The sequence below is a fragment of the Gobius niger genome (assembly GCF_951799975.1).
Source record: "Gobius niger genome assembly, chromosome: 1".
NCBI lineage: Eukaryota > Metazoa > Chordata > Actinopteri > Gobiiformes > Gobiidae > Gobius > Gobius niger.
In genome coordinates, this window is record NC_136852.1 from 50076981 (window position 1) to 50097576 (window position 20596).

At 41.7% G+C, this 20596-nt stretch overlaps 1 protein-coding gene across 3 annotated transcripts in view; it reads right to left on the bottom strand.

Annotated features, from left to right (window-relative positions):
- sema4c (sema domain, immunoglobulin domain (Ig), transmembrane domain (TM) and short cytoplasmic domain, (semaphorin) 4C) overlaps positions 1-20596 on the bottom strand; it is a 159462-nt gene that overhangs the window by 71260 nt on the left and 67606 nt on the right. For all 3 annotated transcript variants that reach the window (XM_079567376.1, XM_079567374.1, XM_079567375.1), the window contains exon 3: positions 5313-5509. In XM_079567376.1, coding sequence (XP_079423502.1) covers positions 5313-5424 — 112 coding nt within the window. In that variant the 5' untranslated portion in view covers positions 5425-5509. The remainder of the gene's footprint in view (positions 1-5312; positions 5510-20596) is intronic.

The following is a 20596-nucleotide window of genomic DNA, read 5'->3' on the forward strand; positions in this document are numbered from 1 at the left end:
ACATGCATCTCTCTTCAGTATTCATAGCCTCACACGCAGCACAGCATGGTACTGTATGTTCTTCATGCTGATTTTATATGATTTCTTCAGTAGCCTTGACTCAGAATGAATTGTCTGCGGCTTGAGTGCGCAGCCTCTATGCGCAGCGGCCCTTTGTCCTTTTATGGCAGTCCCTCCACACTCGGTCTGTCCGTTATTTTTGCCGTTTTTCATCTCCACTCTGGCGTTTCACCCCTCTCCGTCTATCCTATTTGGTCTTTTCTGCAGCTTTGTTTTCCCATCTTCTCACCAAGCCATCCATATAAGTCATTTAACCCAGGATTGGGCCCGAAAATCTCATGCTCCTCCGTTCTTCCTACAAGCGTCTGCTGGATCCTGTCGCAAGGCAGAGGATAATCCTGCTTGTTTCCAATGCTAATCAATTTGTGCTCGAGTGTCATACAGAAGGAACGGGATCTGATGGGATTTCATTTCAGAGATGTCTCCGAGAGCTCTGCAGTAACTTGAGAGACATTATAGCATTTCAAGTGGCAACCCAATCTCACAGAACACTCATTTGCATTGCTGTTTTTTCTTGAGAAGATGAGCATAATTAAGATTTCGAGCCTGAAATTACGCCAGCACAGAAATATATGGCCTTAAGTTTCTTCCATCATTTTGTGAAGGAAGCAATTTAGCGTGGTGAATATAGGTTTGCAAGACTTTTTCCTTTAGAATGACTTGGAACAAAATGCAACTTCTCCCCAGCTCGATAAGCCAAAGCTTTGAAAAAGTCACTTTTTGTAGGCCTCAGTAGAAGTTCAACTGATTCAACTGTCGCATTGTGGTAAGATTTTGCCAGCCATGTGTTCGGTTATGTCAATCCTCATTTGGGAAACAGATGCTTCCTATTTCCTGGCTTCTAAAGATGCCGGCAGCACATATGTATGTATCGACCAGTAAAAAAATATTACATCGCAAAATAGGGCTTGAAATAGTGACCTAATCTGTTAATAAATGGCTAAATATCTTTCACAAACATTGACAAGTATTTGTAATCATGGCTCCTGATCAAAAAGATTACTAGTTAGTATGTCTCTTAAAGCAGTTCTAAGTAACTTATTTACCTGAATAAATCTTTTTATGATGGGATGATTGGAGGGTCTTTCATCTCCCCCTGGTGTCTCTGGCCAGAAAACCATGTTTGCAACTTTGCCTGCACCGGGTCGGAGGCGCAATACACAGTCATGAAGAAGAAGCTAACAGGCAAAGCTAGCTGTGGGCTAGCGCCACTTAAACAGTGTTTACAGCTAAGTTTAAATAAATAAATAAAAATCTCCATTATGTAATTGAATGTACAATATCCCTCTTTCTCTTTGTCTTTTCTGTCAGCGTAGTATTTACTCTCACGGACAGGTAATGAGTAAAAACCCGGAACATGCTACGACACCTGCAGTGGCGCTTATGGCCTCTAGGGGCATGAGTTACTTAGTACTTTTTTAACTTTGGTTGTTTCTTCTTCTACTGCAGGGGTAGGCAACGTCAGGCCCGGGGGCCAAATCCGGCCCGCCTGCACAGAACCTCTGGCCCCCAATATGATTCTGAGAAATGTTATTATGCAAATAAGGGATCAAATACCTGTTAAAGTACTCTAAAAATGTGAGAAAGTATCTTTTTATAGTGTATGTTTTAATGTCCTGTCAGAACATCCCACTTGGTCATATATAATGTCAAACAGTGATTCTCAGCTCAAAAGTGGGTCGTGAGCCCATAGGCCTTTTTTATAGCCTTTTTTTTCAATATTTTCCATCTGAAACTACACAGAAACACACTGGAGTCTGTTAAAATTAATATTATTGTGTTGTTTTGATCATAATTTCAGTCTTAAATGCAAATCAAGAGTGGTAAATACAATATTTTATACGATATATGACAAACTTTAGTTTTATTTGGGTCGCAGCTTGTCATTGAGGTAATGGCGGGTCTCGGAGCCGGACCACTTTAGAACCAATGATGTAAAACATTGGCATTTGCACATAATGACCCTTAGCTTTAGGCTACAATGGTGAGGTTCGGCCCTTGGTGTTTTGGCTATGATGAAAATCGGCCCTCCGAGACACAAACTTGCCTAACCCTGTTCTACTGCAATCTTTATATTGTAGATTTTTAAAGCCCTTAAATCATCAATGGGCCGTTCTGAGCCATTCTGCGCTCAAACTGCCTTCATTAAGGCGCCATGGATTTGTTGCTGCTCAACTTCACAGGGAAATCAAGACCAGCGCCAGTCATTTCCAATTAAACAAAGACATTAGTTAAAGTTATGAAGAGTGAAGAGTCGAGGCTGAGTTGCCCCAAAAGCAGGTTTACGTGCCAGAATTATGCATGATATGTCCACTTTAAAGGTAATTTAGCACTCCTGTTACGTAAACTCATGTCCACTTTACTCGCGGCGCTGAAAGCTGAAGCTGATTTACTATTCCCTCTCTGAGTGCAGGGAGTGATCGCCGAGTCACTTTTTGCCAGTTCATTTCCATCGCTGCCTCCTTATAAGCTCATGTGTGTGCTGCTGTCCTCGTGTGCTCCGTCTCGCCTTGTCTTAATCACTAGTTTTTACTCACACAATCTCTCTCCCTCGCTCCTCGCTGCGTGAACCGTAGGCACTCAATCAATTGTTTCTCTCTCCCAGCTGCATTTTCTATCTGCCCTCACGTCTAAAGCCCGAAGCTTGGCCCGTAGCTATAGCGAGATGAGGTTATAGCACCGTGGGGGTAGTGCTGTAAGCGCTAGATTGTAGTACAGCGGAAGAAGGGGGGGAGGGATTGGGGGCGTTTCGTGATAGTTTCATGAGAAAAAAAAAAAGCTTTAGACATATCCTCGAGAGTCCACTGAAACCCGAGCCCCTTTGTAAAAATCTCGCCATTTCTGACTATGATGAGCCGCTGCGCACAAAGCTAACCGGGGAGGGGGGATGAAAAGGGAGGGGACTTGTGAAAGGAGAGATAGCCGTAGCATAAAAAAGCGAGGGAAAAGGTGCCACGGAGAGGTGAGAAAATGCACCTGTCTACCTCTCTTTATAGTATTTGCCTAATCCCCAGGAGAGAGGCAGGCTTCCTCCTTTCAGGGATTAAAAGCAGTTTTCTGAGCCGGTGACTATTGGCATTGTGCGGCGCAGAAAGCAAGGTCTGGCTGCAGAGGAGGATGCAGATAAAGGGGTGATAAAACAGTTGAAGCCCGGATTAGACGGGGGACGAGGAAAGAAATGTGACACTTTTAATTAAAAAAAAAGTAGAACAATGACTTTTCTTCACGGCATTTCATCATCAACTTACTGTGCTGTGATTTAATTCTTTTGTTTAAATGTATGCGGCATGGTGGCATACAGGTAAGCACTCTCACCACTCAGCAAGAAGGTTTCAAGTTTGATTCGGTGTTTGGGTGACTTTCCTCTTTCCCTTACACAAAAAAAGTGCACAGAAAAACTCCAGAAGGTTGATCCTAACCAAGATCCTGGCTCCAGATCTGTGTCTGCCCGAAAACACTGGTTGAAGGACGGGTCAAATGCAAGAAGATATGTTTTTGAAGCTCAAAGAAGTCAATCTTTAATATATTAGTTGATAAATTGAAAAATGACAACAGATACTCAGTACTTCCTCCTTCTCAAGCTTTGGGTCAATGTCACGCAGCCAATAAATCTTCCACAGTTTCACAGTTATTGGTTTGGTGTTGAATTTCTGAATAATAAACACTGAGGAGGAAGCAGAAGAGCTGTTATGTGCAGGTATCAGTGGCAGATGCGTGTTCATGTTACTTCCGAAAAATGGGAAACGCTGTCACAGAGCTGGATTTGCACATTTGATGAACCTGTAATGCTTTATTGAGGGGCATTGAGAGGTAAAGACTTTTAAGATATTCATCCAACTATTTGTTTTGTTGTATAATTTGATGATTATGGTGATGTCAAGGCAACATGACTTGTGGCAACCTTTCAGCAACATTTAAATACACCTACATGCTTTTAGATATCATCAGGACTAAAAGTTGTTTAGCAACAAGCCTCATTTAAGCATCATTATACAATCCTATTGTGAGACACATTTAATTAGCACAATGTTTATCAAGTCGATGCTTTACAGAATGAAACATAATTCAGTTGTATATTGTATGTGATTGTAGCTATAGGAACAGATATCACATAGAGGAAAATAGATTCCGAAACTCCAGCTTAAAGCAGAACTAAGTAACTTGTCTACCTTAATAAATCCTTTTCGTAGTCCCTCTGGGGGTAATACAAGTGTTAATGGGACGATTAGGGGGTCTTTCATCTCCCCCTGGTGTCTCTGGCCAGAAAACCACACTTGCAAATTTCCCTGCCTCCAACCCGGCGGCAGCCCCCAATACACACTCGCTGCTCTCAGTTGTCTACAAAATAACTTAAGGCTCGCATTTCTGAGGTTTATGACATGGTACAGGTAAGTCCTGACTGTATTCTCTCTACAGCTTTCGGTTTGTTGTTGCCACCTTAGCAGTATTTACAGCCAAGATTGAGCGGAAAAAAATATCTTCATTGCATAATTGGGTTGTGGCACAATGTACAATATCCATCTCTTTCCTTTGTCTTTCTCTCAGCGTAGTATTTACTCTCACGGACAATTAATAAGTAAAAAAAACCAACATGCCATGACATCTGCAGTGGTGCTTGTGGCCTCTCGGGGGAAAGAGTTAATTAGTTCTCCTTTTAATAATGGACATGTTCAGTAAATCACCACAAGATCTGAGCGGTTTATGCCCAATACCAAGAAATACATACAAAAAATGCACTTATAATAATTAGAGAAAAAGGTTAAGTAAGTTGCCAAAGAAATTTGTAAAAGTTACAACCTGTCATGGGAAAATGAGCCATGCAATTATCAATTTTAAATGCTCGGAACAGGATGTCCTCAGAGTTGTAACATTTGTAAAGAAGAGCCAAAGTACAAAGTTACATAATAGTTTCTGTGTGAGGGGCATCTTTCTCCAAGTTTCTCGCATTTCACGTGGATAAGCTGAGGCATTATCAGGTGAGAGTGATGTAATCTGTGCTTCAAGACGCCTGTAAACAGCAGGTCTCATTCAGTGTCGGGCATTTGCTTGAAATCCTTCTCTCTGCCCCCAAGGTTCAGTGTAGTACCATCTAGAGTTGCGTCACCCTTGGAATCGTGTGGTCTTAAGAATGATCGTTCATAATTGCTCTCTCAATCAGAAACAAATAAGACTCTTAGTGGCTACTCTTTCATCTTGCGCTCCGTGGATTTGATTTGGCATACATTTGAAGTGGCGTCCAAAGTTTGACTCACCCTGGAATCGGACGGTCTTTCGAGGCACGGGGTTCCAGTTCAGACCCCACGACTTCTCCCATCCCACCAGAAAGACCAGGAGCAAGACCTTAGTCCCGCCCACGGCCCCCATGTCGCCTCCTGTTAGGCTGGAGCGGCGTGGAGTGATGGATGGGGTGACCAATCAGACGATGCCGGGGACTTTGGCTTCTGGCAGCCTGTCGCGAGAGAGAGAAAACATTAACACATCAGCTTTGGAAGAGGAAAAAAAAAAAGCACTTTCATTAAACAGCTTTCTGGTTTATCGGAGACTATGCTGTCAAAGAGAGTAAGACAAGGATATTTTTCACAGCAGCTATACAACACAGCTGCAATAGAAAGATAAAAATTTCAACTTTGAGAACATGTTTCATTAAACTGAACAGAAAAAACCCACAGAAATGAGTTATGCAAATGATCCGGATTTGTAGCGGTGATGAGGGTGCGTCGCCCGAAGGGAAAATATCCAAAATTCGCAAGGACTTTTGAGAATAACGATTGAAGAGTCTTCCCTCCCAAAGTCGATACAGTGGTCAAAACCAAAATTGTGTATTGACACCTCAAAATTATATTGGGCTGAGAGAAATGACATAGTAGTATTAAAACAAACAAACAACGAGACAAAGAAGTGTGAATATGGCGAGAAACGACTGTGATAACCAAACCTTTAATACTTTTGAAACAAACACTTTGAGATGGTATAAACGCTGATCAAGTTAGTACTGTCTTCCCACCTCAAGGCTATACTGGATGTTTTCAATATTGCCTCTAACAATGCATCTATTGTCACTCGAAAAGCACACACACTCTTATCTGTAGCACCCTTGTCGAGCCAATTCGGCGGCACTACGCTGAACCATTCGCTGAGTTATCAAAGTTAATTGACGCTGGCAACGCATCAAACGCCAATGTGTTACGAATGTCGAGGCAAGGACAATCCAGCCGCTCTCGCTGTAAATGAATTGCTTTATACGTAATGAACAGCGTCGAGTGTGCTCCAACGGGACAGCATTACGGCCTAATCATGACGAGGACTGACTGGAGTGGTTAAGGTATAAGGGTGAACTAATCAACAGCAGAGAGAAGCACTTTTTTTTAAAGGTTAAGTGCTTTATTCTCATTTAAGATGTTCAACCAAATTGTGCACATCACACGGGAGGTTTGTCCTGAGCTCTGTTTAGGAGGTGGGGGGAACCAAAAGCACTTGGAGAAAGCCTGCACTAGGAGGTTATAGTTACAGTTACACCCCATTGATGATGTGCTGTTGCGATAGATATCCACACGGACAACATGCAAATTGACCAGCCAGACCACAAGCTTTACCAATTTCATACAAAAGCAAGCAAGAACCGGCTGCTATCTCCTCAATTTCGCACAGGCAGGAGGAACTCGTGCTCTGTCTGCACTAAAACAAACATGGTGGCTTATGCAAGAATAGCAAAACAAAAGAAAAATTAAATATCATAGGAGCATGAGAAATGGTGTCAAATAAACCAGGAAAAGCATTAAGAAAACTTATACGTGCTTTTCAGTCAGGCGACTTTTGTTGTTATGGCGGCCATTTTGAATACAGAAGTAGAATGATGCAGAACTACAACATGTGACAATATCTCTACTCAGGATATAAACGAAAGACAACTGGTTGACAGTGACATTATAATCATTGTTCAAGAAGATAACAGTAAAAACACGGCCCCAGAGACGCACGTTTATGTTAGGAAACCAGTGAGTCAGTGTTTAAGCTGCTCAAGATGTTAGCATGCTACCGGTTAGCATTTAGCTGTTCAAAATGGCCACCGGAACTATGCGTGATGTCGTTGGAAGCACATGTATCAACTTTGTTCTCAATGGAACAGGCTCTGAGAGTCTGAGACCAATCTTATACCAACATCAGAGTTATGTTTGGCTGCAGATGCTCCTGCTTTAGAACAGGAAGTAGGCGGGGCTAGCTAACCAGGCAACCAAACCGACGTCTGACCCACCGACGTTGCCCCATATTTTTTACAAAAAGGGATCTTGTTTTTGCATTTGTTTTTTATCATCTTTAAATTTTGCATAAAGAGGGACAGATCTTGAACCAAAGCATTACTTTCCCTTTAATTAAGTTCTTATAGTCAATCAATGCACCATAAAGTTGTTGGTGCGATTAGAAAAACAAAAGGGCCAGAGTGGTTTTACGAAACAGGCTCATGAAACTGTGTCCACAATCAGACCACTGCTTTATTGGTGGACAGTGGTTCCCTGCAATTGGCGATGAATTGGCAGTAAAAGCCAAGGTATTTCTCGCTTCAGTGATTGGTGAAAACAACTATTGTATGTTTCGGTGCTATGCTAAAAGAATCCCCATTTGAAGTGTTAGCCTAAAGCCAGCGCATTCATTGATTTCTTTAGGTTTTTTTTTATCTTAACAATAGGAAATCTGACTCTGCAAAATGATCAATAGAGGCACAAAGAGCCTAGAGATATTGTGGGAAAGTGTAGCAAAGGCTCTAGCTCGGCCCCTGAAACAAAACACAATATAATATTATTAATATAAACAGTAGCAGTAACTTTAAAAAAAACGCAGTGCGAGGCAGTCCAGAGCGTCTATTTTTTATAGAGTTGACTGTTTTATTAACTTTTGTTTAAAAACATTTGTTGGAACATTATCTTTCCCCCACAAAATCGCTTTGTTTGCAGCTTTCAAAGATATTCAACAAAGCAAGCTGTAAACCATTTCACTGCGGCTGGGAAATTATCCATCGTCAATGCGTTCAAAATGTCACTTATTCGCAAATATGAACAGCGAAGCAGCCAAATGGCAAGGGATATCTGGAGATCGATATCATTTAAATTAACGGTTGGCGTTCCTCTTAAGTATCATTGGGCGGCGGCGTTCCCCATAGACGTGTCTTCAGCATTGAGGGTTGTTTTAACGATAAATCCTCCATCTGCCCACAGTCCCCTCTGCTCTCTCCGCTGCACTGAAACGCTTCCTTTGATGATACAAGAAAAGCCATTGACTTTTAAACAGGCTCAAATGTCAGCGCATATTTACTACAAGCTCCAAGAGTATGCAGTACACTGGAGGAGTTTTAGCGCGCTGTGAAAAATGCTTTAATAAACACAAAGATTCATTTTTCTTGTGCTTATTTCAGAAAAGGTCAGTGCGGCAACCGGACACATTATAACGGCTAAAATATTCTTTTGGGTTCCTCTGCATTGACACTTTTTAATTTGAACTTATGTCGATGAGATCCCTCTGCTGGCGATAGAGGGACCAACACCATATACAGCAGTGAAAACAAGCTTTCACTTTCAGCTAACAGCAAATCCATGATGTCGTGATGAAACAACTTAGTAAACTGAGTAAAACACGGATCGATTGATGGATTTTGGCTTTGAAAATCCAAAGGAGATTCCTCCAAACACATTGCAAGACAAACAGATTGAAGAAGAAACAGGTAGTAGCGTGATTAAATACTCAATGATGTTTATTTTGGGTAATATGGCAGTGGTTCCCAAAGTGGGGTCCAAAGTTACAAAACAAGTACATTGAAAAAAAATATATACATGTGGGGTTTTTTTTCTTAAAGGAAATGTAACATTTTTTTGCTACATTAAACTACTTTAAACCAGTTTTTAACCCACTGTCATAGTTAGATGTTTATTTTGATGTCATTCTAGTTATAATAAAATAAGTAAAAATAATGTACCTTTGAATAAAGTGAATATATAATTATTGAGAATAGCTGGTGTAGTGTATTACTGCCATTGTCAGATTGCCAAAAAATACAATTTATTCAACTATCTTTTAATGTCGTTTAACAGGATAGTTCGCATTTTGCCTTGAACTACATATCAACTGTTTCCTTGAGTCAAAATATTTTTCTATTAATCCTAGGAAGGATGCCTTGGCAGTGGTTTCTTCTCTACAATATTGAATATTTTTGTACATTCAGGCCCTAAACCTGCGTTATTTTTCTAGTAGTGGATTGAAATATGTTCATATGTCCTTCACTATAGAGAAAAAAACGAATCAGAATGATTATAAACAGGTTCAGGTTTTGTGATGGTGACATTGCCGTGAAAATATTGCTTGTGGAAAGTTATGAAACATTCATCCCCTGAGATGAATTGGGACGTTAATCACAAAATCACTTTAGTACAGGTAAGAGCACTTTGAGTTAGAAGTAAAAAAGTCCCAAACTGCTGTGCTACTCTGTAAAGCCCCTTGATAAATATTGCAGATCTTAAAGTAGTCTCTCTTGTGGCGCCCGGTCCCTCGTGAACACTCCTGCAATGGCAAAACAAACATTTGGTCTATTTGGCAGATTGGCAGGGGAGGTAATTGAGATTTGGAGCCGCCTTTTTGTGTGTGCAGCTCTTATCGATCACACTTTTGAGAAGAAAATTAGGAGGTGATGGGCAAGAAGACTGGGGGATAAAACGACTCTCCACCCTCGTTCCCGCTGGTGCCACGCTGAGGTCCTCGATTCAGGCCGTGGCGACGTGCTGGTAAATGAGCGAGCTTAAACAGCGCGTCTGGGGGAAGACCTCTCCAAGCCTCCCCTTGAAATGTTGAATCTGAGCTTTATTGGATCGATGTTGCAGGCCTCGGTGGACTCGAGTGCGCGCACGAGAGACGGCGAGAAAGACGGAGCGAGAAAATGCTCTGGAGAATTTTTCAACACCACGGAGCTGGTCCAAGTCCGAGAGGGAAAAGCGAAGTGGGCGTCCAAGGCGGGATTGGCTGAAGAGGAAGACTTTAAACATAGCACAGGATGGAGCTGAGCGTCTGGGGACAATGGGGAATCGAGGTGTTTGCGATATTGTAGGTTTAGAGTTTTTCATCATAGTAGAGGTTTAGAGTTTTTCATCATAGTAGAGGTTATGAAATTTGTCAACTGGACTGGGTAATGAAGCTGTTTTTTCATATACAATACATTTTCTCGTACAGGGAAAAGAGCAGCTGATATTTTGCAGTAAAAAGAAGCAACAACATTCTCTATAAAAAGGAAGTGGGACTTGAGGCAAAACTATGGACCAACGACTCTGCCCTGTTAGGCCAGCGTCCCCACTGCTCAGGCCAGAGCCAATCCGGGGTGACCAGGTACAAGTTTTGGGACCAACTGACTGGAGCCAAACCGCTGAACTGATGCTATCGTGATGTAAACAGACTGCTGGCCTCTGATTGGTCAGAGGAGAGAGGACAGCCCTCACTAAATCAAGCAGGTCATAGGAGATTTAATTTTGAAAAGTGTGATTTCGCAGATTATAGCATTTAGCCACTGTTGGCAAGACTTTAGCTGGTGCTAGCATAACCTTAGCACCTTCATAGTTTGCTTTTTAGCAGCTTATTTTCTGTATTCATTTGCTTTGTCCATTATTTGTCCAGAAACATTTCATCAGCGTTGTGTTTTTCCTTCAGTAATGTGTATTCGAGCGTGTGCATCCTTGAGCACCGCCCACAACCACTGCGTTCCTTTTGCTTTGGAAATGCCTCACTTGTGTGTCCACTTGTGTGTAGCCAAACAGTGTTGGGTAGAAGCATATTAAATGGAAACACGGCATAAACAGAATATGCAGCTGCTTAGGGCCCCGAGGCCACCAGCCCCCCCCCCCCCCCCCCCCAAGAGTGCCTAGATTTGTATTACAAATGTATGCCTCCTCAAAATTACTGTACTTTCTTTTGCACACATAGTCGGGGTGAGGGGTGGGGGAATGATTGCTGTGTGTCATTTTGTGAAATATGAATAATCTATCACTGACAACACAAACGCCGTAAGGGCACAAAGTTATATTCTACTTCCTAAAACACCAATACTACCATTTCCACAAGGATTACTATTTTTATCTTAATAGTAATAATAAAAATAATAAGGCATCGGTTTTATATAGCGCTTTTCTGGACACTCAAAGATGCTTTACATTGCAGTATTAGTTCACTCCATACTCCGTGGTGGTAAGCTACTATTGTAGCCACAGCTGCCCTGCGGTAGACTGACGGAAGCGAGGCAACCAGTCTGCGCCATCGGCTCCTCCGACCACCACCACTCACTCACTCACGCACTACATTCGCTAGGCTTCCTGGTGTTACCAAGCGGTCTCCCATCCAAGTCCTGCCAGGCCCTTCCCTGCTTAGCTTCCAAGGTCTGATGGGATTGGGCACAGCAAAGGTGGTATGGCCACTACTACTTACTTGACCTTTATTTAAAAGGGAAGCTCCGCTGAGATTTCAGAAACTCTTTTGTAAACCCATTGAACATATTTGTAGTGGTAGAAGAAACCTAAGTACACACAGGGAGAACATAACTCCAAAGCCCCACTGGCACGACAATAGAACTTGGCACCTTCTTGTTATAAGGTGAGACTATACTTTTCCACGCAACAACTAAATCGGGTTCAGTTTGAAGGCACCTCACCCATCTTCCTCTGCACCTAATGCTCCTGTCGACTTTAATCAGAAAACTCTGAAATCTTGGTTCAGGGAAGACAGGCATAAAAGCGTCCTATTAGAACTGAAACTCATATGTTGACGCCACTCCCTTTGACTTGAACAAAGGAATCTCGCCGAGGATCACTGATATTTATGTAAATGGAGCCATTAATCACGGCGGTGTCACACTCCCACATTTGTCGGCTGCAGGTTGGTGGCAGTGCGCTGTCTGCCGCTCTACAGTGGAGCTGTCAGGAGCCTCCATTCAAGTGGAGAGAACTGAACAGAGCCTCATCAATTATTGACTCACATTGCGGCATGACAAGGATGTTTAATTCACAAGTGCCACCGCCTCATCAATTTCAGATCCATACATGATTATTCTCTGAATGCATCAACATGTTACTCAGGGACGGAAAGGTACTAGTATTTACGGTGTAGTTTCTGCGGCGAGAGTTCAGCTACATCGGTGAAAAGTAACTGCGTCGAATATGTTTTGCATGAGTCGTACGAGCAAGTTTCAGCTAGAATATGCGCGATCCATGAGAGAATGTTTGCCCCTTTGTCAAATGTGCAGTAATTAAAGGATTTTGTTGCAGTTATGGGAGCACAAGAGCGGCAATAATCCGAAACAGCAAGAGACAAAAGACATTGTACTCTTAATTGTGCCACTTTGAAGAGGGCTGCGTCAGGAGTCTGGGAGGGCATATGACTTCAGGTTTTAAGGTATAAGATTTCTCTATTTGTCTTGAGGGAAATCTCGTCTCGGAAACACAGGTGGCCACATAACAAAATACATGTGCATCCCTGCAAACTAACAAACTGTGTGACATTAACAGCAAGCCATTATATTTGGCAATGTTTCTTCCACCTTCTTTTTAAATCACTTGGAGAATTGAATTGCAACCACACGCTTTTGATTAGGTAATTAATATGCTTTCTTGTTTGATGTTTTTTCTCCTTTGAGGTATTAAAAGTACCACTACATGTCCTTATTTGATACCATTGAACTTGCCACTTCTTGCCAGCGCAGCAGGGGGTGAGCTGATGTCTCCGTGTGATGTATTTTTCTGTTTCTTTCCATCAAACAGACTCCTATCATCTCCGACTGTGTCATAAGAGGTCCTACCACGTCGCCCCCTGATGGCCAGACACGGCTCTGCGGGGTCTATCGAATGATCTGAAGTTTGTTGTTGTTGTTTTTTTGTTTTTTTTAAGTCTGGTTTAGATAATGAGACGCAGCAGCCTAATAATATCAGACGGAGCTACACAATGGAGACATCATTAGAGCATATAGAAATAGGGCGCAGTAATGAGTGGGTATGTCAGGCGGATTGTGCAGGATGAATGGAAGGAACTGAAATAGCAGAGGTTGTTTGGTTGTTTGGACTAGATAAAAAAGAATGACGGCAGTTATCTTAAAAGCTAAATAGGTAAAATGTCAATAATTATAGAACAGAAGAACGTCCATTTCAAATGAGGTCAGTTCAAAAGATTAGCCTTTTTTGTGGCTTATGACCTTTAGGGAAGGACTAAAGCAACATAGGCTAATTTGTGCTTTAAAATCATAATAGGAGGGAAGCAGAATGATAATGAAACTTCTGTTATTATTTATATAGACACATGACGTTTACTTTATTCATGGCACTATGCATAATCCTAATACAGTATAAAGACAAGCAGGAAATGATGATAGTATCTAAAAATGTGGATAAAAAAATATTATCCCTTGTTCCTCACTAGTTAGTAGTTCTTCTTGCTTCTTTGTTTTTGCTTTTAAACCTCTTAACTCCCACTTTAACAGATCACATTTTCTCAAGCTTTTTTTAAAACTTTTGTTGTCTCGTTATTGTAACTTTTTTGACGTTTTTACAACACATTTTTCATCTTTGCTCAGGCAATTTTGAAGCTCTTTACAAGAAGCTTTTAGATTTGGATAATGCCTGGATAATAACTGGAGAAAATATGCTCCGGTAAAGGAACAGGCCACCGTTTTTCCATACTGAGATATGTTCTTGCCTGAGCTTAGATGAGTTGATGCATGGAAAAACGGTGGCCAGTTCCTTTAAAGGAATAGTTCACCGTTTTTCCATACTGAGATATGTTCTTACCTGAGCTTAGACGAGTTGATGCGTACCTGTCTGGTCTTTGTGCGTGCCCTCAGTCACGCAAAAAGACCAACGATGCTTTTAACAATGGCCTCTCCCAATGTATTCCTATAGCTCCAAACGGGGTGAAGTTAGAAGCGACCAAGCTCTTCCACGGGCACCCACAAAGACCAGACAGGTACGTATCAACTCGTCGCTCAGGTAAGAACATATCTCAGTGTGTAAAAACGGTGAACTATTTCTTTAAGGAGGGGAGTGAGAAGTTAGTGACCAAAAAAATCATTTCATTTTGTCTTTTACTTCACTACGTGGTGTTGATGTCTTTGCTCAAATCAGTCAGACGAGGAAACATCAAAATCACAAGTCTTAAGACGAGCAGCCACTGATGCTTTGGGAAACTCAATGAAGAGTGATCCATCCTCTTGTTGCAATGATGATCTCTGTTAATAAAAAAAAAAACAGCTTCGCACCCTCCTCTGCCATGAACAAACCGCATTTGACTTCTTCTTTCATTTTTCCTTGGAAATCACTAAGCAACGCAGGCCTCAGCTGAAACCACGCCGTCTCTAGAGCTTTGGGATTCAATCTTTGAGCCACTCTCACAAAGGAGACGAGCACCAGTTTATGATTTTACATTATCCCGCGGCGTGCAGGGTGACGAAAGAAAAGTAGGACAAAAAACAATGAGCGATCATCCATTTATTTAAAGATTAGCAAATGGAAACACTGTTCAAGTATCTAGAAGCAGTCCATTAAATACGACAGGTATAATTTTCTTCTGCAGGTTAGACTCAATCAGCTCACATTCATCACTGTAATTGGTTCCTAAGAATAAAACTGTTTTTACTTCATGAAACACAAACAACAAAGTGCGTTTTCGTGTGTCAATCCACTCTTTCTCTGTAGCGCTAATTAAACACACAGTGATATGAGGTTCACGTGGATCGCTTGAAGTGGGAGTAAGCTAATTATTTTTCCGAGACTCATCACTCTCTTGTCGTTTCTACTGACCTACATCCGGTCTTCAATCTTCCCTGCTCACTTCCTGACCTCCTCTTCCTTCCTTCCTTCCCATCATAATGCACCAGTGCACTGGCACGCACGCACACGCACACAAGCCCCAGCAGATCATCCTTCCGGGCATCGTTTGACCTCTCACCTTTGACATTTGACACATGTTATCTGTTGCCGCCATAGACAAAGCACCGAGCGTATCTCTCCCCACGCTTGTTCACAACGATAGTCATTAGCCTCCATCCCAAACACACACACAAGCACACACACATCCAGACAAACTTGTACAAACACAGACCGCCCCGCCCTCGATCTCCTCTCGCAGTAAAATAAACACAGCTACTACCGCTAGTTCACTTCCTTCCTCTGCCCGAAGAACAAGTTCAAGTTCAAGTGATGCTGCAACTATCTGAGAGCACTGCATTATGGAACACAACTCAAACTTTAAGATAGCACAAGATTAAGCCCGATGTTTTAACAAATCATTTAGCAAACTTGTCACATATGCCGCTTAAGACTATCTGTGTAAAAAATATGGTATCATTTTTCTACAGGATTTTAGGTAAGGTAAGATATATAACTCCACACAGAAAGGCCCGTCCAGGTGGGATTCAAACCTTAATGGGGGGTTTTTTATGCAAAATCGACTTTTTCAAGCTTTACATCATGTTATTATGTCATTCCCTCATTAAAAACATGCCTGAAGTGTTGCCTTGGCACATTCACGTATTTTTGAGTAATCTGTAGAAACTCTGATGGCAGCCAATTTAGGGATAGGTTTGCCTGAGTCCTCCTAGGAACGCCCCCACCTCCTGGAGACGCCTCCGAGCTTTCGTCACCAGCCGAGTAACCAACCACTGCCCTTCAGCAGAACCCCCTCCCCACTGATGCCACAGACAGCGTGTGGAGGGGGTGTGTCAGAAAGGGTCAGAGGTTCTTAAAGAGACAGAGGCCTATTTCAAGACATTCACTACAGCCATTTTGAGAGAGCAATTTTATACAAGGCAGTTATTCTAATTTACTGCATTTACAGACCCACAGAAGGTTTCGCCATCATTGTAGTGTAATATAGACTGGTGCTATGTGATTAAAAAAAGCATAATACCCCCTCTTTAAATCAACTTCACAATGGTTTCAGAAGAATAAAATGTGTTCTGGAATGGCCCAGTCAAAGTCCTGACCTAAACCCGATTGAGATGCTGTGGCATGACCTCAAAGGAATCTCACTGAACCGCAACAGTTTTGTAAAAAGCAAAGGTCTAAGATTCGCCCTGATCATTGTACACGTCAAATCTGCAACTACCGGAAACGTCTGGATGAAGTTATTGCTGCCAAAGAGTGGGGTGTACTCACTTATTCCTCCCTTTCCTGGGAATGTTTACATGTTATGGAAAATAAAAACATGATAAAATGTAAATGTTTTGGTGGAAGTAGTTTAAGCAGACACTGTTTACTCATTCTTATGAATTCAGTAAAGATCAGACCACATTTATGACCAATTTATGGAGATATGTAAGAAATTCCTCCCACTGTATGCATAAAATATAGTCTACTCCACCGATTGCTGGTTGCATTTATAATCCTTCCTACTTCTACTACTATTATTTTCCATCAATCATTTTAGTTCTTCCTCAAAAATATGCTTGTAAAAAGTCATCCCCAATGTACTAAAACATGTCGTTATGATTTTAACACATCTGACCGGGGTAGAAGTATCTTGTTACTTTATGACATCTGCAACATTTGAAAAACCCACACGACCGCGACACAAAGGCAGTCTCACCCAAACGGTGCGAGGGATAAGATCAAATGATTCCATGCAGAAAAAGGATACATAGCCCACTTTGAAGTCATCACCGCGCGGATCGGAGGCAATAAATCCACAAATAGACAGTTCATACTCTGCACGATGACGAGGAATCAAAAGCTGTGATAGATTTTTGAAGATGACGTTTTTAAGGCAGATTTAACCAGTGTGTAAAGGATTTGAACTTAGAAATCTGTATCATGTGAAGATCATGCCCTCTGATATCGAGCCATGAGATTATACAACAAAAGGCTATGATCAAATTGGAGTGAATATAAAATTGTCATGAAATCTACAAAGCTAAAGCAGGCCCCTTAAATGTGCGCAGAGTTATTGATGGCACAGATTGCTTCTGAACTTTACTTTGGCGAAAGCCTTTTCAGAGATCACTTGTTTAAAACATCAATATCCCCTTTTGAAAGATTCATTGCCGCATGATAATTTTTGCCCTCGGTTCAGCCTGTGTTTTCTTTTATTTCAAGTTTCAAATGCATTCGAAAAGGTTCAGAATGTTATCAGTCAGTTCAGGGACTCTGGGGAGTGTGCAGAGTAAACACATGCGTGGATCATTTATTCATTATCTCAATGCTGTAGGACAGATAAGCTACGTGTGTGATGTGCAGAAAGCAGGGACTACCCAAAGCTTCCTGTACGGTTGATCTGTCAAAGCGGAGATTTCAAGGTCGAGGGTTCAAGTTAAGAGCAAAACGGTCATAAGAAGTCAGGGCGAGAAGGATCCCGTTACGGGCCCTTGCAAAATTGATGACTTGTGGTGCAGAGAAGGGAGCCTGGGCGGACGTTGACACTTGGTGTTCCTCCTCGTTTACACGCGGAGCTGTGGAGACGTGCACGCATCACTAATGTGCTGCACTTCACATCGTAGGAAAGAGTGAAATTACCTGATCCAATACTTCCAGTGTAGAAATGGAGTGAATAAATGATTGCATATCTCACTCCACGTACACTGAATCTGAATTATGTATCACGACTTAACAAGGAGCTAAAGCAGTGCTACACATCAGGCTTGATCTGCTTTACATTTGTCCATAATTGATAAAGTCGCAACACTGTGAAAAGCTGTAGTTGGAGACATGTGACCTATTTGTTTTTTTCCTGTGGCTGCAACACCAGTGTAAAATGCAGAAAGGGAAAACAGGCGGCATTCACATGACGTCATAACTTTCTAAAGGGATTACAGTCTAACATAGAGGTAGACAACAGGTCAGAATTATGGTAGAAGAGAAGAGTTGAGAGAGTTCAGTTCAGTTTTCAAAAGCAGGAGCGTAACCCTGCCTGAAGCTAAGTATTTTGCAAGTATTTTTTTTTATTGATTCAATCACAAATCTACACAAGTCACTCAAATGAGTCTTTCAAAGCAAAGATCATTCATAACGAGCCTTACAGCTTCTCTCATGTCATTAACAGAGTTTAGGCTTTCGGCTGTTTTTTTTACCGTATTTTCCGGACTATAAGTCGCTACGGAGTATAAGTCGCACCAGCCTTGGCAACTACCTGGGTATGGAGGCGTCACTGCACCGTTGACAAGCCTCTCCTGGCAGCACGTTGTTCATGCTCCTATTTGCGAAGTTGTTCCTCTAGCTGTGGCCATATAGCTTTTGTTGTTTTCTTCATTGCAGTAAGAGTAAGCTCCACTTTTCGTCTCACTCCACACTTTTTTTTCTGCTGCTTGATTACTGTTTTTTAAATCTTCTGTGGTACAGGAGTAGCAGATACTGGTACATAAGCCTCTTGCGGCTGTCGGTATGAAAATAACAAACATGTGAAATTTCATATTTTGATATACAGTATAAGTCGCACCCCCAGCCAAACTATGAAAAAAAGTTGTGACTTACAGTCCGGAAAATACAGTAACTTTACTCATGCCTTTGTATTGGGATAAGTCGCCATGAGATGATTGGTTAATCCGTCTGTCAATCATGCTGATCGGATAGACAGAAAAAAGCACATAGCCTGATTGTCCATTTACACTTAAATTAATACAAAACGACTACAAGAGTTTTACTTCAAAACAAGATTTTCTTTAACCTTGTTTTGAGTGCTGTGATTTCTTTTATCTTGATTTAAGAGTAGGCCTATAAATGTCACTGATTGATTGTTTTTTGCAGTGTACACCCCTGCCCTCCATCTGAGATTTGGCTCAGATTCAAGAATGTGAGAATTAAGAGCAAAAGTATATCAAAAGAGCAAAAGTTTGCCGCAAAGAAAATGTCGCGTCCGAGAAAACCCATGGACACAATGAAGTAATATAATTAGCTTGAAGAGAGTGAAGTTTCTAATTCCACATTTTCAGCGCGGCTCATGACCCGGCCGGCTCATTTCACTGATTAGCAGCTTTTACCTTTAAACCTGAACCAAATGTGAAGCCTGGACCTAAGGGCTTAAAGCGGATCGCTAATTATGGTCCCTCATAATGACCCCTGCACTCTAACTAATGCAGAGAACTTTTGGAGTAAGGTTTGGAATATATTTCAAATTCAAGTTGGTAGGTTTCAAGGATTTCATTTTATAGTCGCAATCTTCTTCACACGTACTTTTGCTAAAACGAGACAGAAAGACGTGTTCAAGCAAGCTAAGCACGCAGGGATGCTACTCGGATACACTGGCTCCTTAAGGGGGTCTCTGTGGTGCAGGGATCAGCGTAACACTTTAAATAGATACAAAACTGAGGGACTCAAAGAAATGAATGGATAAAAGAAAAGAAAATACCCTTTTTAAAGCATGGTTTCATGTCTCTGTAAAAAGCTATAAATCATGAGGTTTTTTTCTTTTTTCTCTGGATGGGCATATGACCATGAAAGAAGCAGAAAGTAGAAGATTTTTAATAGTCAGTAACATGTTTCTTGCAGCAGAATTAGCTCAGTTCCCATGTGCCTCTGTCAGTTTCTTTATACATGGGCTTTAATGGTATAAATTATCTCCATATAAGCGCCGCTCGCGTGTGCCGTAACACCATCTTTCATATTTATATCGGAGCACGTGTCCACACTGCTGACCAGATTCACAGATGGTCCCGCCGTACGATTAAGCTGCCTTTTCCCTCGCCTCTCCTCCTTATGGGGGTCGGAGGCAGGTGTTTGGCCCGCAGACAAAGTCCCAAATCAGATCCCATTTCATCTGTAATCAGCTGGAGCTCCCCGCTATGATGGAGGAGATCAGAGCGTGATCAAAGATTCTCCCAAGTCCGCGCGCCACGCCTGACCAGTGGAGCGTGGCCCGGACAAGCGACGAGGCGGGGAGAGAGGAAGAGAGAGAGGATAGGGTAAGATGTCCAAAGTAGAATGAGAGCAGAGAGAATTATACAAGGTTTGAGAGTGTGATGGCGCAGGGGCACATGAGAAAGACGGATAATTAGAAAGGAGGGAGGAGATGTACTGTATCGGGTGTGTATAGGGAAGTAAACCTATTGGAATCACATTTTTCCCTCTTTTTAGGCGTTTTCTGGCGGACTATAAACATATTTATCACCCACCAATAAAGTCAAGCCAAAATTAGGTCCATATGGATGTGTTTTTGCAGAAATTTGTTCAGTAAAAGCGAAAAGCAGCACCCGTTAGCTAACGTAGCATGAAGCTAATGTTAGGTTCACTAGCTTCCTGGTTAGCGTTGTCCGTTTTTCCTCGCCGTATCTTTGTATCATCATTTAGTAGAGAAGTATATTCATAATTCAGCATTTGTTAAAGTAATTGTAAAGAAATGTTCCCTTCTTCCCAACATGCCGCCTGTTTCTATATATTGCAGAAAATAAATTGCAATATTAGGTGATTCAATGTCTATATAGAGTTCGGGAATGTCCACAGTTACCATGGAGATCCGCCATCTTTGCAGCTGTTAGCATGCATTTCCATAGACTAACATTAGCTAAAAACAGCATAAAAAGTGGAGAAAAAACCAGTGGAAC